Here is a 20,434-nt window from a genome sequence, read left to right as displayed (position 1 = left end):
TGCTAACTCCTCACCTCCACTTATTCTTTTACTTTCTTCAAGTTCACAGTTTTTTTTTTTTTGCAGTTTAAATCTTTAATTGGACCAATTTTTTTACCATTTGACTTTAGTTTTTAAAAAATTATTTTTAATTTATCCTCGATTCTTCATTCTAAAAAAATTAAATAAAAATAAACAAAAAAATTCTAACAGTGCTAGCTTTCCTCCTCCACTCTTTTTTCTCTCTCTTTCAGCACGTCCATAATTTAATAATCCGGAACTTGGCGTGCAGCGGAAGCGATCATTATTTAAAAGGGCTTTCGAGAGTGAACTCTCCGAATTTATTGGTCAAAATACTAAATTCAGAAGTCCTGGGTTTTGCCCTTTACTGTTTTCACACGTCCTTGCCTCTTGCTTTGGAGAGAGAACAGCTCCCCAGTTCCCAGCCCCGCCCTAAAAATGTTAACTTCGAAATCCCAAATTACGGTTGCCACCGTCACAATTTTTGCTTATAAAAGTTCCTTTCGCACACATGGCTTCCTCCAGGGAAAGTTCGCCCTTTACCGTTAAATTTTCTTTGATCTTGTCATAATTATTTTGATAAAAGGAAAGATTGCGTCTTGTTGCTGCACGAAAGGTAGTTAAGAAGGCACGAGAATAGGCTAGTGAGGCTGAGTGCCAAGCTAGCCAGACACACGCAGAGAGAGAGAGAGAGAGAGAGAGAGAAAGGTGTTGATGGTGCTTTGGCTGCAATGTCGCAGGAGCATCTGAGCCGCCCTGAGTTGCAAGGTTTCCAGGTCTGTTCGCCGCTCCACTCTCCCAGGCAGGAGGAATTGCTTGTCATTGAGGTCTCCGACAAAGTGCGCCAGGAAGACACCAAGACAAAGTCTGCTAATGCTGTCCAGTCTGCAGCTTCAGAGATGGAATTTCCCAACGGGAAGTTGGAAGAAGAGGGAGTTGCAGGGGAAAGAGCAGAGCATGGTGGAAGCGAGCGTGGTGAAGGGGATGAGAAGCCTGCGCCACCACTGCCGGCGGTAGGCTGCTTTGAGCTATTCCGATTTTCCGATGGGCTAGACTACGTGCTGATGGCTATTGGCACCGCCGGAGCCATCATTCACGGCTGCTCCCTCCCGGTGTTCCTCCGATTCTTCGCAGATCTTGTCGATTCCTTCGGTTCTAACGCCAACAACCCCGATACAATGGTTCGAGAAGTCATCAAGGTTTGCCATTTCCGACTCCTTCGTTTTAACCCAATTGTTAATCATCGAAATTAACCATTTTTTTTTTTAATTTTGCAGTATTCCTTCTACTTTCTAGTCGTTGGTGCTGCCATTTGGGTGTCTTCTTGGGCTGGTAAACTTCTTCAACTTTCAATTGCGTTTGATTTATGTTGCCTAAATGTATAGCTGTAACAGTGCAGAAATTGTTTAAACCGTGAAACAGAGATTTCTTGCTGGATGTGGACGGGGGAGCGACAGTCTACGAAGATGAGAATAAAATATTTGGAGTCGGCGCTTAACCAAGACATTCGCTATTTTGACACCGAGGTCCGCACCTCGGACGTCGTCTTCGCCATCAATGCCGATGCAGTCATCGTTCAGGACGCCATCAGCGAGAAGCTTGGGAACTTGATTCACTACTTGGCTACTCTTGTATCCGGCTTTGTCATCGGTTTCACCGCTGTGTGGCAGCTGGCCCTAGTCACACTAGCAGTGGTTCCCCTCATCGCCGTGATCGGCGGCATCCATACCACAACGTTGGCCAAGCTCACTTCCAAAAGCCAAGACGCGCTCTCTCAGGCCAGCAACATAGCAGATATGTCACTGTCGCAGATCCGTACGGTTCAGTCGTTCGGCGGTGAGTCGAGGGCTCTCCAGGCCTACTCGGAGGCGCTGAAGGTGGCGCAGAGGATTGGCTATCGAATTGGCTTCGCAAAAGGCATCGGACTTGGCGCCACCTACTTCACCGTCTTCTGCTGCTACGCTCTCCTCCTCTGGTGTGGCGGCCACCTCGTGCGCCATCGCCACGCAAACGGCGGCTTAGCCATCGCCACCATGTTTGCGGTCATGATCGGAGGACTGTAAGTTCAGCAAAGCTCAATAAAGTTCCTTCCTTTCTTCTGTTCCTCAAACTTATTAGCATAACAAAAATACCCTCCTTTGCAGGGCTCTAGGGCAGTCGGTTCCAAGCTTATCCTCGCTTGCCAAGGCCAGAGTTGCCGCAGCCAAGATACACAAGACAATCGACCATCGGCCGGATATCGACCGCAACGCAGAAGCTGGGACGGAGCTCGAGTCAGTCGCCGGTCACATTGAGCTTAAAAACGTCGACTTTTCCTACCCTGCCCGGCCGGAGGCCCAAATCCTGCGGAATTTCTCGCTCAGCGTCGCCTCTGGAAAGACACTGGCTCTAGTCGGAAGCAGCGGCTCTGGTAAGAGCACGGTCGTGTCGCTTATAGAAAGATTCTACGATCCCAACTCAGGTGTGTTATCTAAAATTTTAATAGCAAATGAGGCTCTTTGCTTGTTTCAATCGTCATTAATTATTTGTTGTTTATGACAGGGCAAGTGCTGCTCGACGGCAATGACATAAAGGATCTGAAGCTGAGATGGTTCAGAGAGCAGATCGGTCTGGTAAGCCAAGAGCCAGCTCTGTTCGCCACCTCCATCCGAGAAAATCTCCTTTTGGGTAGGGCGGATGCTACTCAGGTAGAGATAGAAGAAGCTGCTAGGGTGGCCAACGCCCATTCCTTCATCATAAAGCTTCCGGACGGCTACGATTCCCAGGTCCGTTCTTCCTCCTCTCTCTGCCCCTCCTTCCAGTATCTATTTCCGGGTTACATTGCCGTCATCATTTCTACGTGCCTTTCCTGTCCCGCTTTTTTTAGACTGGTTTATCACTGAATTAAGAACACCTTTCGCCTTCATCATCTCCTCTAACCCCATCTAAATGACATATTTCACGGCATCTACAACTGATTAAGATGGTTGATGGCTCCCTGCGAGTTTTCCACCAGTCCAAATTGAGTAACATGGAAAGATTCTTTTTTTCTTTCTCGGGTCCTTTTCTATTTCCAAATTCACAGGCCCACAACTAATGAACTTGAAGTTGACAAATTTTACGAAATTTTTCCACATTAATTCTTATTTATACGCATACAAACACGCAAAAAATTTATATGGAATAAACCGTACGTACTCGAATTTTGTGCTTGAAGAATTTACAGCCCCTTTGAACAATTATTATAGGTTAACTAATGTAGTCCATATAAGGCTTTTAAAATCGGACCGGTCAATGAACCGGAAGAAGAAGTGGTTAGCGGTCGGATGGTTCGACCGGGGTCGAACCGGATGACGTAATTAATATTTATTTTATTTAAATATTATAATAATTACACAATTACGTAACGAAGAACGCTCGCAGCCTATTTTTTATCAGATTTCTAAGCCAAGAAAACAAGAAGAAAACATTCAGATATACAAAAAATATGAACATTTTAAAAAATCTACCATTCAGTCATTCACCTCACACTACAAATCAGTGAAAACAAGAGAACTTTTTTTTTTTCATCAAACTTAGGCAACAGAGCTACCAGAAATTCTACAAAACCAAGTCAACCGTAAATTTAAAACTTCTAAACATCACGGTCGGACCGCCGGTTCGAGCGGTTCATCACCGGTTTTATGCGAAACCGGTTATAACTTGAACCGTAACCAGCCGGCCGGCCGGTTCGCGGTTGAACCGGTTGAACCGGCCGGTCCGGTCCGATTTTAAAAGCCTTGGTCCATATAGTGCCGGATAAATAGGCAGGTATGAATATGTAATCATTTTAATTATTATTAATAATCAACTTTTATGATGAGAAATATTTTGTATTATGGTATACTATCACTTCCAAGATTTCTGCCTAACAACTTAGGTTTGATTTTAAACAAATTTTATTATTTTTTAAAATATACAATTTTTTAGTACAAAAATTTCTATGAAGCAAAAAAAATAAAAATATCAAAATCTATCTCAAACATAGGTTGGAGTAGCTCCAGTGTAAAATAAGATTAGAGAGAGTCGTCTTAGATCGTTTGGTGATCACATAAAACGACGGACTTCTGATGACCCGGTTAGAAAAATAGAGATATTAGATTTGACTTATGTTAAGAAAGGTAGAGGTAGACCTAAAAAGGCTTGATTAGAAAATATTAGAAATGACTTTTCTTTATTAGATTTAAACGAGATTTGACTTTTAACATGACACAATGGAGAAAAATGATTCATGTAGTCAACCCCTCATAGTGGAAAAAAGGCTTGATGTTGATGTTGATGTTCCTGCTATATCTCAAACAAAGCCTTAATTATAATACTTGAATCGTGGCTTCCATTTCTGTCACAATATGCCCAACTAAAGATAGGTCATCAACCCTAGGTCTAATGACCTAAGGCTAGTTCAACAATTTTTAGTGTGATTACTCATTGTAGTAGTCAGGCCATGATTTCAATCATTGTTCTTCACCTTCCTTATTATGCTCAATTAAAGATGGATCATCATATATCAGCTTAAGTTTAATTCAACTTCCTATAGTGTGAAATCATCTTAATTAAGAAATCATTTGGAATAGCTTTTTTATTGCTTTGTTTTTCAAACTGTAACAAAAAACAAACCGTAACCACAGTTCTATTTGACCATTTATGTTTTCAGAAATATATATAAAAAAGAAAGGTACTTTCTACAACTTTAAAAAGTTATTATCTCTATAATAATTTTGTAAAACAATAAGAAAATTACCCCAAACAAAATCTAAATGTAAGTGGAATGTATTAGTTTGTGGATATCACTCTTAGGAAGGTATTTAGGAGATGATGATCTAATTTTATATATTAAAAGCACCTAATAACTTAAAAACCTTACCAAATATGATATGGCCAACTAAAATTAGGCCATTAAACCTAATGTCTAAGATTAGTTCAACATCTATAACATAATAGTCATTTTGCATATGAAGAAGTGGAATGTGTTAGTCTAAAAGGTCCTAGTGCTCAACCAAAGTAATTATAAGATGATCTAATTAACTTTATACACAAAAAAGTGCATAAGAAAATCAACAATTGTACGCAACTCAACTTGGTTTGTTGGTTGAGAATTTTGGCTACTAATCAAGAGTACTTCGGTTCAAATCTTACGTATTTGATGTGTGTATGAATTTGTCTTAATTGACATAGATGTCCATTAAGAGAAGTTTTGATGCCTCCTGAATAATTCATTTTATAATTATTGATTTTGTAATGTCATAAATGATTAATATATGATTTTATTTAAATGGATGAATATTTTACTATATTCACATATGTTCACTAAATTCTAATATAAGTTAGTGACGTATGGGCATGGTTAAACCTTTGGTGGTGTCAAATCTATAATAACCTATGCCATGCTATCCCATCTCTTTGTTCTATGATGATCATGTCTACTTGCACATTCAGCCATTTCTTCTAAAATGAGGAAGAAAACAAATGTCACTATAAATTAATTTTTAATACGCATATATTTAAACTATTGTTAGTCAGAGTACCTAGAATTCTCTAGATTATTTGGATATGTCTGTTTTGTTGTGTCTAGTAGCCTTGCTGATATAATAAATTTTGGTGTTACAATCTTTAGGTTACATCATAGTGTTGTGATATAATGATTAATGCCTATCATCACTTCTTCTAAAACATCTCTAGGTGATGTTGTAGCAGCCCAAATTTGTATCCATCAAGATATTATCTATTTTGGCCTAATAGCCTCAGTATTTTATCTAGTTAGTATAATTTTCTAAGAGGTCACCCATTTTAGAAGTGCTCTTGTATGAGCGTGAATACTTTTAGAGTTTATAATGAAATTTCAATCATTACACTAAAAATTATCTCAATATTTAAAAGTTTAGTTTTATTTTCAGAAGGGATTTCACAATCTCTCTCATTTAGATAACTGGTGTCCTTGTGAATTTCCTTAGCCTAGAATCATCTACCAAGTAGATAAAAGCACTAAGTTCTATTCTTCGAGGTATATGTATTGCTTTAATACTATTTGTAACCATCGAGATATTGTTCATTATGACGTAATGACCTCACAATTTTGTCTCATTGATGTAACTTATTAGATGGTCAATCATCATAAGACTGCTTTTCTACAAGCATACTTAACTTTAGAGTTAAATATCTAAATAATTAATTTAAATTAGTTAATATTATTAGTTTATTTCAAATAGTTTTAATTCGTATTTTCAAATTAAGATTTTTTTTTTCAATAATTATTAAAATCCATTGAAAAGCTATCAGAAATACTTCTTCAAAAATCAGCTAGAAAAGTCGTCGGAAAATTCACCAGAAATCAAAACTATTAGGAAATCCGCTGGAAAATCTGTTAGAAATGTTTCATTGAAATTCGTTAGAAAATATTTCGCCAATAATGAATGATCTTTCTGTAGTGTATTCCAATATGATTTATTACTTATTCATCATTTTCAGTTCATGATTATATGTATCTCAATTTATTAAGCACCGTGCTTGACGAAATTGATATACCATCCAAAAATTATCTTGACCGGGCACAAATCTCGAGGCAAAATCAAGTCGGAAACTTTCGAAATTAAATGTGGGATCTTTTGAACTCCAATTTTAGCAAACTTATAGTCAAACTGAACGTCTCAAAAATTTGAACCCAACGACACCAAATTCGAGTCAATCTGAGCCCAAATGGGTCCAAATCAAGGAACCAAAGTGTTGTTGGAAAGTTCGAACCTCAATTTGATTTGTCAAACGGTTTCCAAACATGACATGTGGCTCGACAAGCAAGTCCAACAAGCATAAGATCATTGAATTCCGATATCATTAAGACGTTCAAATGCCCAATAAACGGTCCACGATCAAGGGATTAAACATCAATCGTCCATCCAAACTACTCCTAAAATACCATTGATCTTCCATCTATTTACAAATCATGCCACTCTAGACAATCTATAAATAGAGCTCCCTTTTTCATGAAAAAGGACCCAAGCCAAATGAAACAAGAGAGAGATCGAAGATCACTCTTGTCTCTTTGCTTCTTGTCGACCACCGCCCAGAGTTCCGCCGGACAATCACGCGACGCCCAGAGTTCTGTTGGAACACCACTTAACGCCGGAGTTCTGCCAAATCCCCACGTGACGCCTGGAGTTCCTTCGGACCACCACCTAACGCTGGAGTTTCGTCGGACTACCAATCGACGCTGGAGTTTGCCAGACCACCAACTGTTCCCCAGACTTCGATCGGACCACCACCTAACGCCAAACTTCTGCCGGACCACCACCAGACCACCAACTGACGGTCGGACATCCGCCGGACCACCGAGTGACATCGTATTTTCATCCCCGCTTGTCTCTGGACTAAATCATACGGTTGATATTTGTAATATGATCGCCCTTAAGGATGAGTCAGCCCACTATACTAAACACATATTCTAATGGAATCATTTTCAACTGGGCTAGGCCCCGTAATTTTTCCCCCTTCTAGGGTTTTCTACGTAAAAAATCGTGTGTTATCTGTGAGTGAGTTGGATATTCATTTAACGCTAAGACGTAGCACTATAACTCTATTGTCACGTATATTATAGCCTGCAACAGTTTGACGCCATCTGTGGTAACTCTAATCCCACTATCCTAAGCACCCCTTCGATGGCCAACAAACGTAGCAATTGCATCTTGGGAGCCTCTCACTCCAACTCATACCATTCCAGGAATCATTCCATGAACCAGGGACACCATGCGTCGGTTTCTTTTCATCCCGGGGGGCGAAACCCTATCGGGGAAGGAACCTCAGGACCATCCCTAGAAGAAAGCATCTGAAAATTAGAGGAATCTCATAATGAGATCCTTCGACTCCTACAAGAGACGCCATGCATCGGTTTCTTTCCATCCCGGGGGGAGAAACCCTACTTGGGAAGGAACCTCAGGACCATACCTAGAAGAAAGCATCCGAAAATTGGAGGAATCTCATAATGAGATCCTTCGACTCCTACAAGAGAATTGGCGGATAATATTAGCACCACAGGAAGAGATTCTTCTCCCTCGAGATCCTCCACTGGCCAAAGATGTTCAACCCAAACATTTTCATGTAGAGATTCCTCTCCCTCTTCCAAGGATGCATCCTCCGTCATATCAAGATGATGAACTTGCTAACACAGCAAGCTCTGCCCATCCTTCGCGCCCAGGTTGTCAACCTCGTATTTATCCAGACATCCTTGAAGACTTAGCCCGACAGCACATGGATGAGCTCCACGGCAACGGCATATGGCAGGAACTGCGAAGATTGGTCCGAGAAGAATTTCTCATAGGAGGTGAAAAGAAGAAAGAGTGCAGAGGAGGGGAAAAAACTCACTATTTAGATGAGTAGAGTTGAGAAAATGATTGTTGTTGGTTATTATCGATTGAAGAGGAAGAAGGAAAAAAGGAGGGTTTGGTTGAAGGAATGAAAGCAGAAGAAGAGAAAAACAAAAGTGTTGGTGGTTGCCCTAGGTTCCATTTTGCTATAAATGATGAGAGGGAAGGTCGATAGCAGGAAATTTCAAACGGTGTCAAATGCCAAAAGGTGAAATCTTGCAATTTGCATGATTAGAGGATTTTGCGTGAGGGTAACCGAAGGCATGTTATGTGCATGTGTAGGGTATTTTATCGTTTGCGGCCTTGGTTCGACACTTTGACCGAACCGACTAGTTCGATTTATAACAGTAATCATATCCACGACTCACTATATTATGACCCGAAAACAATAAATGCAAATATGAATGAGTCATTATTTGCATCAATTTCTACTTGGATAGTAATTTCCCCTTATTCATATTAAAGCTAGAATATATCATCTATATTAAGGATGGGACAAAAATATCTCCAATTAGCTATAGACTTGACATAAATGCTCATAATTGTGACGCCTTAAAATCTAATGGAATGATTGAAATCATAAACCTATGCTTTAATAACTTAACCATCACTAGATATAACTAGGGCTACTAAAATTCAATTAATAAAAGTAATTCAACATATTTTATTTAATAAAAAATATATGTAAACTAATCCAACTCAGGAAGTGTTTTACATCAAAATAATTAAATACTAGATTACAAAGCATTATCTTAATAACTTCGATTCAAAAGAGCTTGCTTTTACCCTTTCATACTCTTCAGGGTTTTTACCTTTCCCTGGAATATAAGAAAACATCATAGGATAAGCATAATTAACTTAGTAGATTTCTTTCTCTTACCCATCACAAATATTAATATCCAAATTAAAATATTACATAGTAATTAATTAATAAAAATAATTATAATTAATTATAATGAATAAATAAAGTGTTAAGATAGTATAATTTTTTAGGATTTTAGAGTTTACTTGATTTCAAAGTTTTTATTTTATACCTTTTAAAGCCACTTGCATAGAGAAGATCAAAAGCTTCATAGAACATTACTATTAGAGGTTCACTTGCAATTTGTTTTCACATTTTATCAGGATTCATTCAGAACTTCAAGAATTATCAAATTTAGTTCAGAATATTATTTAAACTTAATTTTTAGAAGTATTAGCACATACAATGTAATGATTAAAATGTACATGTCTTATATATGTTTATAACTCCTTTTTCGCTTTTACATTCATTTGATCTTCTCATACTTGCATCTAATAGGTTGGGCCTGAGTTAGAACATAATAGTGCCACATAACTTCTCACATTCGCTACTCGCTTTTAGCAAGTGAGGTTAGAATTTTTTTTACATCCACATTGAGCAAATTGGGTCAGAATAAATTAATAAATAATGCAAGAATTGCCTATAAAAAGCTAGATTGCTAGTATAATGTCATACTCACTGAACTTTTTATGTTCAAAATTCAATTTTAAGTGAATATTCATATAAACATTTAAAGACTTTTATATAACTATTGCAACTACCAAAAAAACCTCAATTAATTTATACACCTAGAAATTTGTATAGGAAAAATGAATCGGTGAAAATCTAATTTTTTATAATTAAAATGTTCGATGTAAAACAATATATAAAAGTTATACTGTAAAAACATTATAAAACCCGAGAAAAAGGATATTTTTGTTTATTACTTTTTATGAAATCATTGGAATTCAAATCACATATCGGTTTTAGAAATCTACCTTGTTTTCTACAATTATTCTGAATAGGTCTCACAAACAAATTATGAGCTTTGGTCGCCAAAATTTCTCACCTCTTTTCTCTCTCTTCTTCTCATCTCCCTTCTCCTCCTTTCTTCTCCTACAAGAATGATTGGCATGTGAAATTTGTGGAAACACAAGATTCAAGTTTCTTGAATCTTTGGTATGAACTGAATGCACAGAAAGAAAAGGCAGAGAAAGAAGACAAGCGTAAAGAGAAGGAAATATTATTTCTTAATCTTGTTACAGGTCTACAGTCCTATTTATAGTTATTACAGACTTACTACCGTACAGTTGGCAACACGACTATACAAATTAATTATTTGTTTCCTGTTGCTCTAATACGCCCGCGCAAACTGATGACCTGTCGACGACCATTAGTTTGTTTCGGAGTTTGTGGAAGCGAGGAGTAGAAAGAGATTTAGTCACTATATCTGCCGGTTGATCTATGGTGCTAATTGGCATGATACGGATCGTGTGTTGATGAATGTGATCTCTGATGAATCTATGGTCAATTTCAATGTGTTTCGTGCGAGCGTGAAATACAGGATTATTAGCTATGGCTATAACCGATGTATTATCGCAATATATATCGGTAGAAGTTGATTGAGTAACTCCAAAATCACTAAGAATTCGACGAAGCCAAATGATGTCAGCCGTTAGAGCGGCTAGCGCCCTATATTCAGACTCTATGGATGATCGAGCCACCGTGGTTTGCTTCTTGACAGTCCAGGAGATGATGGTATTCCCGAGAAATGAGCAGTAACCGGATGTGGACTTCCTGGAAACTGGATCACCCGCCCAATCGGCATCTGAAAATGAAGTGAGGCGCATATTAGACTTCGTAATAGGAATACCAAAAGCAATCGTACCTTGGAGATAACGCAGCATTCTTTTGAGCAAGTAGATATGTTGAGGTCGGGGTTCATGCATATGTTGTGAAAGAAGATTCACACTGTACGCAATGTCCGGGCGAGTTAGGATTAAATACTGTAAGGAACCCGTAATTCGTCTGTATGTTGAAGGATCGGACAGCACAGTGTCCGGCGAGAAATCCTGCAGTAGCTTTGTACACGCCAGGTTAGCCAGCGATTTGCAGTCACTGAGTTTTGCCATTTGGAGAATTGATTTCGTGTAGTTTGACTGTGAGAGAAAGTATGTGTTATTAGTATGTGTAATGTGAATACCAAGGAACGAATGTACCTCGCCGAGATGCTTCATTGTGAACTTGGTGTGTACCAATTGCATGACATGATGGAGAGCTTGTGCATCGTTTCCCGTTAGAAGTATGTCATCAACATAGATTATGTCATCGACATAGATTAACAGGAACAATTGAATGTGATTCTTGCGGAAGATATAAAAGGAAGGATCGAATGAGCTTTGGAGAAATCCAATTGCTTCCAGATGCGAGGTGAAGCTATTGTACCATTGGCGTGGTGCTTGTTTAAGGACATATATGGCTTTGTGTAAAAGATAGACGTGGTCCTGATATGTGGTGTCTTCAAATCCAATTGGTTGACGCATGTAGACAGTTTCGGTGAGTTTACCGTGGAGAAAAGCGTTTGCCACATCTAGTTGATGAACATTCCAATTGTTGTGAAGAGCGATCGTTAAAAGAATCCGGATTGTAGATAATTTAGCAACTGGGCTGAACGTCTCCGTGTAATCAAGCCCGAATTCCTGATTATTACCTTGAGCGACCAGCCGGGCTTTTGTAACGGGCAATGGAACCGTTCGCATGGAGCTTAGTGCGATATGTCCATTTACATCCTAGTATTGTTTTATCTGTCGGACATGGGACAAGACTCCATGTGCCTTGAGTTTGCAGTGCAAAAAATTCGGATGACATGGCCTCACGCCATTCTTTATGTTTATTTGCCTCATGAAAGGATGGAGTTTGATGCTGAGATCATGGAGCATATGGCCTCCGCCAGATTCTGGTCGGTGAGAAGCCATTGAGCGTGCTCGGTGTTCGGGGTGGAAGATCCATCCGTTTGATTGATGATCGCCGGTGGGATTGAAGTTGAACGATCAAGAAATGTCACAAAACCGTTGGCTCGGCAGATTTTGAGAATCTGAGAACGGCATAGATGACAGTTGTCCGGAGAGATGGGGCTTTGGATGAAGCTTTTGAGGTTCGAGAGAATGAACTTTAACGACGAGGAGATCGCCGGAGTTGAAGACGATAGAGTTGCCGTGGGATCCTTCGTCTGGGAGGAGGAAGAAGCAGCCATTGTTGCCCTGGATCAATTAGCTGTGTCTGATACCATGTGGAAACACAAGATTCAAGTTTCTTGAATCTTTGGTATGAACTGAATGCACAGAAAGAAAAGGCAGAGAAAGAAGACAAGCGTAAAAAGAAGGAAATATTATTTCTTAATCTTGTTACAGGTCTACAGTCCTATTTATAGCTACTACAGACTTACTACCGTACAGTTGGCAACATGACTATACAAATTAATTATTTGTTTCCTATAGCTCTAATAAAATTTACAAAATGGTTTAAGATAATTTTAATTTTTAAAAACCACTAATGAGGCCTAGCGCCACCATGCTAGCCTCCTCAGCATTGTAGCGCTCCCAAAGAATCTTTCGAATTCTCCCAGAATCTTGTCTTTAGAGAGCTTGGCACCATGACAGCACCACTGAGCATCGCAATGCACGTTCAATTCATTTCCTTCACATGAGCACTAAATGCCACAGGCGCCACTCAACCCATCTTCGTTGCGCTCCTAGAGTTATTTTGCTGACTTTGAATTTCATTTCTCCCATCTAATTCTTAACTCACTTAAGATTTTAAACACTATATGACTTATAATTATAAATTAACTTAAAATCAAACAAACACTTAATTTGGTTAACCTCAATTAAAAATCATATATGCAAAGCAAAACACAACTTGCAAAGAACCAATACAGCAACCAATTAGATTTTTCCTAACTTTCAAATGTTGATACATTTTTCTTCCAACATTTCATGCTTTCATTTAAAAGTTTTAACATTAAAATTTTACCTCTATGCGGCCTTAATATTTTTTTTTTTAGATTTGAACTCAAGTTGTTAATGAATAGCTAGTAGAGAAATGACCTTTGTCGCACTAGATGGAGCTGGATGATTTGATGGGTTTTTGAAGATGGCATCCGCATCTGTTCTTGTGGAACTTTTGTTTGGTCCGATCACCTAACGTAGATCTACGTTCGCACGCCAGTAAAATAGCGCCACGTGTTCTTACTCTTTACCGCGCGGCCCGACGACCCGATTGGAACCGGAACCCGAAATTGCTATATCGCGTATTGCTCGGTATTGTTCTTCATAGAGCATTATTTCTCATTTTTGCCAAGCAATACGGAGCAATACCTAGCAATACCGAGCAATACGCGAACATAGCAATTTCAGGTTCCGGTCCGGGTCGGGTCGTCGGGCCGCACAGTAAAAAGTAAGAAGACGTGGCAAAATATTATTGGCGTATGAACGTAGAACTAGGTCAGGTCACCTGACCTAATAATTATTCGTTCTTATGATGTTCACCCAAAATCTAATAAAATTGTTAGTAAAAATCATTCCACAAGAAAGATGAGTTAGAGGCTTAGAGCAAGATGTACTCATGCACAATGTTTTTAGAAATGATTAAGTGCGGAGTTTGGACGGCGTCCAGACTCCAATCATAACCACGTTGCCTGTACACTATGTATAATTTGTACACAATGTATAAATTATACACACTATATGTACAGACTGACTTCGCCACCTGTGTGATTGGAGTTCGGAAGCAAGTTACATTCGTACGTACGGACTCCGCACGAATGTGCCATCTAAGATAAAATACATTCTACATTGTGATCATAAAATTAATTTTATCAACTTCTATATACGTAATCAATGTTTTATGCCTAGCATGTGCTAATATTACTTTGAATAGTACTTCATCACTTATAGGATAACAGCATTGGCAAAAAATTTTTTGGAGAGTAAAGAAGTAAATGAGACGAGTGAAGTATATTATAATAACTAATAGATGGTCCAACAACTAGTATTGTAACTATAGTTATGATGCCCTAATTAACCTAAATTGGTATCTACATTGCATCATAATGTTTCATTTGGGATAATTTTTTATTGGTTATTAAAATGAAATTTTAGTACAAAAATTAAAAAGCAATAAAAAAATCATCTCAAACAAAACCTAAGCCACACGATAACCTCGGAACTAGGGTGTCATGCCTACATCAATTGTCTAGTTAATAAATAAGTCACCTAACTAGCAAACAATTTATTTCATTTTTTGTTTTTTTTTTAAAATATTTCAATAAATAATAAAAAGAAATAAATAGAATTATGTTGAAAATTATCCTTAAAATTTTAAGAGTATAATATAAAAGAAATTAGAACATGTGAAATCATTTACTTTTATTATGCATTAAAAAAAATGTGTTGGAAAATTCTTATTTAAAATATTATATTTTAAATTACATTCATTTAAATAATTTTAATGTAAATTAAAAGAAAAATTAAATTAAAAGAAATATATAGAATTATATTAAATATCTTGGCATGATTTTTCCTCGGCAAGCTGACGGTGGTGGTACAGGTGGGGGAGAGGGGATTACAGCTATCAGGCGGGCAGAAGCAGAGGATCGCAATTGCGAGGGCGATGCTGAAGAATCCGGCAATACTGTTGCTCGATGAGGCGACGAGCGCGCTCGATTCGGAGTCCGAAAAGCTGGTGCAGGAGGCATTAGATCGGTTCATGATCGGCCGAACCACGCTCATAATCGCACACCGCCTCTCCACAATCCGCAAGGCCGATCTTGTCGCCGTTATCCAGCAGGGGAGTGTAGCAGAGCTTGGCACCCACGACGAACTCATGGCGGGGGCAGATAATGGGCTCTATGCTCGCCTGATACGCCTCCAGGAGCAGGCTCACGACGCTGCGCTCATCAATGCCCGGAAAAGTAGCGCGCGGCCATCGAGTGCCCGAAACTCTGTGAGCTCGCCAATCATCACGCGCAACTCCTCCTATGGCCGTTCCCCCTACTCGCGCCGCCTCTCCGACTTCTCCACGTCTGATTTCAGTTTTTCCTTCGATCCTGGTCACCACCGGTCGGAAGAGAAGCTGCCGTTCCGTGACCACGCTAGCTCATTCTGGCGGCTTGCAAAAATGAACTCCCCGGAGTGGGCTTACGCGCTCATTGGCTCTGTTGGCTCCATGCTGTGCGGTTCCATGAGCGCCTTCTTCGCGTATGTCCTCAGCGCCGTACTCAGTGTCTACTATGCCCAGGACTACGCTTACATGCGGCGTGAGATCGCCAAGTACTGCTACCTCCTCATCGCAGTTTCCTCCGCCGCTCTGCTCTTCAACACGCTTCAGCATTTCTTCTGGGACGTGGTAGGCGAGAATCTAACCAAGAGAGTACGGGAAAAGATGTTCTTTTCTTTTCTCCGGAACGAAATCGCCTGGTTCGACCGCGATGAAAACTCAAGCTCCAGGACAGTTGCCAGACTCGCACTGGACGCCCATAATGTCAGGTCAGCCATCGGGGATCGGATATCAGTGATAGTCCAAAACATTGCCCTCTTGCTCGTCGCCTGCACGGCGGGGTTCGTCCTTCAGTGGCGCCTTGCCCTCGTTCTCATCGCCGTATTTCCCGTCGTAGTCGCCGCTACCGTGCTACAGGTACGTTGATTTTGAACATGTTTTGCAACATCTTTATAAATTTGGAAAACCAATTGAACAACTTGGCTACGCAGAAAATGTTTCTCAAAGGCTTCTCCGGAGACTTGGAAGGGGCGCATGCTCGAGCCACACAAATCGCCGGGGAGGCGGTGGCGAATTTACGGACGGTTGCAGCATTCAATTCGGAGACCAAAATCACTGAGCTTTTCGCAGCAAACCTGGAGGGCCCACTGCGGCGGTGCTTCTGGAAAGGCCAGATCGCCGGGAGCGGCTACGGTATTGCGCAGTTCCTCCTCTACGCCTCCTACGCTCTGGGGCTATGGTACGCTGCTTGGCTGGTGAAGCACGGAATCTCGGACTTCTCCAAGACCATTCGCGTCTTCATGGTCCTAATGGTATCCGCGAACGGCGCTGCCGAGACACTGACTCTCGCTCCAGACTTCATTAAAGGAGGCCGGGCCGTGCGTTCGCTGTTTGAGGTAATCGACCGCAAGACCGAGATCGAACCCGATGACCCAGAGGCACCCCAGGTGCCCGAGCGCCTCCGTGGGGAGGTGGAGCTCAAGCACGTGGACTTCGCCTACCCATCGCGGCCGGATTTCCCCGTACTCCGCGACCTTACTCTGCGCGCTCGCGCTGGCAAGACTCTTGCACTAGTTGGACCTAGCGGGTGCGGGAAGAGCTCCGTGATCGCACTCATCCAGCGCTTCTACGACCCGAGCTCAGGACGGGTTCTGGTGGATGGGCGGGACATCCGCAAGTACAACCTCAGAACGCTGCGGCGAGTGATGGCGGTGGTGCCGCAGGAGCTGTGCCTGTTTTCCGCCACCATTCAAGAGAACATCGCGTACGGGCGGGAGGGGGCGACGGAAGCGGAGGTCATCGAAGCAGCGACGGCGGCAAACGCTCACCGCTTCATATCTGGGATGCCAGAGGGGTACAAGACGTGGGTAGGGGACCGCGGGGTGCAGCTTTCAGGAGGACAGCGGCAGCGGATTGCGATTGCTAGGGCGTTGCTAAAAAAGGCGCCGGTTTTACTACTTGACGAGGCTACAAGCGCGCTGGACGCTGAATCGGAGAGGTCGGTGCAAGAAGCGCTGGACCGAGCGGCGGCCGGCCGAACTACAGTCATGGTGGCCCACCGGCTCGCGTTGGTGAGAGGGGCCCAAACTATCGCAGTGATTGACGAGGGGAAGGTGGTGGAGCAGGGATCACATTCTCACCTTCTAGCTCACTACGCAGATGGATGCTACGCTCGAATGCTGCAGCTGCAGCGTTTGTCTCAGGGTGGTGTGCTGGGTGCATCTACGAGCGCCAGAGAGGGCGAGGAGAAGTAAATAGTAATGGTATCCGTTGAGTATGGAATATTGTGAGTGAATGGCGCAGATCTAAAGTTCTGATTTTCTCTTTTTTTTTGTCTTTTTTTTTTTAACAAATAGGTAAAATCTTACTGCCATTTGGAGTAATAGAGAAATAGTACATGTAAGGTAGATTTTTGGTTTCTATGTGTTTGATGTAACACAAAAAAGACAAAATATAATATAATTTGATTTTGTAAGGAAAGCTCTGATGGTTGGGACGGTTAAATATGAAGTAAAAAATTATTCCCCAAATATTTTTTTAATTTGTATTTTTTTTTTTAAATTAGGGCAGAGTCCATTCATTGACTATAGAAAAAAGTTGGTGCAGGTTCCATTCAGAACTTCATAATAAAGCGTCATTGGACGAGTGTAATACTAGAATAAGTGACCTCGAAATTTCACAAATATTTTATTTGTTAATATTTTTTAATTCAAGTTTTCATAAATATAAATGTAAGATATATATATATATATATATATATATATAATAAAATTAATTATTAAAATTATTAAAAAGCATCCAAATAAATATTCATTAGCGTCCAAAAAATGGTCGCTAATATGTCCAATTTTAGCTACGAGGCTACTGCGACAAATCAGCGACCCAAATATTTTTTGTCGCTATTTGCTTTAGCAGAGAGATTCCCGGGCCGCTCATGCTTCTTTTCAACACGCTTTCAGCCATTTCTTCTGGACGTTGGTAGGCGAGAATCTAACCAAGAAGAGTCCGGGAAAAGATGTTCTCTTTCTTTTCTCCGGAACGAAATCGCCTGGTTCGAGCCGCGATGAAAACTAAGCTCCAGGACATGTTGCCAAGACTGCACTGAGCCCATAATGTCAGGTCAGCATCGGGGATCGGATATCAGTGATAGTCCAAAACATTGCCCTCTTGCTCGTCGCACTGCACGCGCGGGTTCGTCCCTTCAGTGGCGCCTTGCCCTCGTTCTCATCGCCGTATTTCCGTCGTAGTCGCCGCTACCAGTTGCTACAGGTACGTTTGATTTTAGAACATTGTTTTGCAACATCTTTATAAATTTGGAAAACAATTGAACAACTTGGCTACGCAGAAAATGTTTCTCAAGGCTTCTCCGGAGACTTGGAAGGAGCGCATGCTCGAGCCACAACAAATCGCCGGGGAGGCGGTGGCGATTTACGGACGGTTCAGCATTCATTCGGAGACCAAATCACTGAGCTTTTCGCAAGCGAAAACCTGGAGGGCCAACTGCGGCGGTGCTTCTGGAAAGGCCGTCGCCGGGAGCGGCTAGGATTGCGGCAGTTCCTCTCTACGCCTCCTACGCTCTGGGGCTATGGTTACGCTGCTTGGCTTGGTGAAACACGGAATCTCGGACTTCTCCAGACCATCTCGCGTCCTTCCATGGTCCCTAAATGGTATCCGCGAACGGCGCTGCCGAGACACTAAGACTCGCCCAGACTTCATTAAAGGAGGCCCGGGCCGTCGTTTCCTGTTTGAGGTAACGACGCCGAAGACCGAGATCGAACCGACTGACCCAGAGGGCACCCCAGGTGCCCGAAGCGCCTCCGTGGGGAGGTGGAGCTCAAGCACGTGGACTTCGCCTACCCATCCGCGGCCGGATTTCCCCTAACTCCGAGACCCTTACTCTCTGACGCGCTCGCTGTGGCAAGACTCTTGCACTAGTTGGACCTAGCGGTGCGGAGAGCTCCGTGGATCGCACTCATCAGCGCTTCTACGACCGCGAAGCTCAGGACGGGTTCTGGTGGATGGGGGGACAGTCACGCAAGTACAACCTCAGAACGCTGCGGCGAGTGATGGCGGGGTGGTCCGCAGGAGCTGGTGCCTGTTTTTCCGCCACATTCAAGAAGAACATCGCGTACGGGCGGAGGGGGCGAACCGGAAGCGGAGGTCATCGAAGCATAGCGACGGCGGCAAAACGCTCACCGTTCAATATCTGGGATGCCAAGAGGGGTACAAAGACGTGGGTAGGGGACCGCGGGTGCAGCTTCAGGAGGACAGCGGCAAGCGGAATTTGCGATTGCTAGGGGTTGCTAAAAAGGGCCGGTTTTCTACTTTGACCGAAGGCTACAAGCGCGCTGGACCTGAATCGAGAGAGGTCGGTGCAAGAAGCGCTGGACTCGAGCGCGGCCGGCCGAACTAACAGTCATGGTGGCCCACCGGCTGCGTTGGTGAGAGGGGCCCAAACTAATCGCAAGTGATTGACGAGGGGAAAGGTTGTGGAGCAGGGATCACATTCTCACCTTCTAGCTTCAGCTACGCAATGGTGCTACGCTCGTAATGCTGCAGTCTGCAGGCGTTTGTACTCCAGGGTGGCGTGCTGGGTTGCATCTAACGAGCGCCAGAGAGGGCGAGGAGAAAGTATAGTAATGTAATGGTTCCGTTGAAGTATGGAATATTTGAGTGATATGGTGCGATCTAAAGTTCTGATTTTTCTCTTTTTTTTTTTTGTCCTTTTTTTTTTTTTTAAACAAATAGGTAAAATCTTGACTGCATTTGGGAGTAGATAGAGAAATAGTAACATGTAAGTAGATTTTTGGTTTCTAATGTGTTTGATGTAACACAAAAAAAGACAAATATAATATAATTTGATTTTGTAAGGAAAGCTTGATGGTTGGGAACGTTAAATATGAAGTAAAAAATTATTCGCCCAATATTTTTTTTAATTTGTATTTTTTTTTTTAAAAATTAGGGCAGAAGTCGCATTTCATTGACTATAGAAAAAGTTGGTGCAGGTTCCATTCAGAACTTCAATAATAAAGCGTTCATTGGAACGAGCTGTAATACTAGAATAGTGACCTGAAATTTCACAAATATTTTTAATTTGTTAATATTTTTTAATTCCAGTTTTTTCATAAATTAATGTAAGATATATATATATATATATATATAATATATATATTATATATAATATATATATATATAAATTAAGTTGGGATCTATGGCGGCTTTTTTTTTTCAAGACAAGTAATATAATTAGCAAATAGATATTGAGAGCTTGAGTTGATATATGATAGGCCACAATTTTCAGAGAGAGCATGTCAGCTTTTTATTTTAGGAGAAAAAAGCTCGTTTGCAAAAGAATATATAGAGAAGAGCAGATACGCGTGAAGGTCATGGCGTCTCATTCAAAGAATGCGCCTATATGATCTGTCGCATTCCTTGAATGCGTCGAATAGGTTCGCGCATTGTTCAAATTTTGGTGACTGCGCTTATTGAAATGGCGTATTCCAGC

General features: G+C 41.3%; 1 protein-coding gene across 1 annotated transcript; it reads left to right on the top strand.

Moving 5' to 3' along the window:
• The first annotated feature begins 313 nt into the window (after positions 1-313).
• Positions 314-17,409, top strand: LOC110097230 (ABC transporter B family member 1). Its single transcript, XM_020823494.2, has 7 exons — positions 314-1,199; positions 1,278-1,332; positions 1,423-2,059; positions 2,145-2,461; positions 2,542-2,765; positions 14,761-15,846; positions 15,921-17,409. The coding sequence occupies exons 1-7, from the start codon at positions 732-734 to the stop codon at positions 17,181-17,183; spliced, it is 4,050 nt and encodes a 1,349-aa protein (XP_020679153.1). The 5' UTR covers positions 314-731; the 3' UTR covers positions 17,184-17,409.
• The last annotated feature ends 3,025 nt before the right edge of the window (positions 17,410-20,434 follow it).

Source organism: Dendrobium catenatum, unplaced genomic scaffold, assembly GCF_001605985.2.
Source record: "Dendrobium catenatum unplaced genomic scaffold, ASM160598v2 fragScaff_scaffold_716, whole genome shotgun sequence".
In the NCBI taxonomy this organism is placed as follows: domain Eukaryota; kingdom Viridiplantae; phylum Streptophyta; class Magnoliopsida; order Asparagales; family Orchidaceae; genus Dendrobium; species Dendrobium catenatum.
The sequence above is the reverse complement of the archived record's forward strand: the minus strand, read 5'-3'. Positions and strand labels throughout refer to the sequence as shown.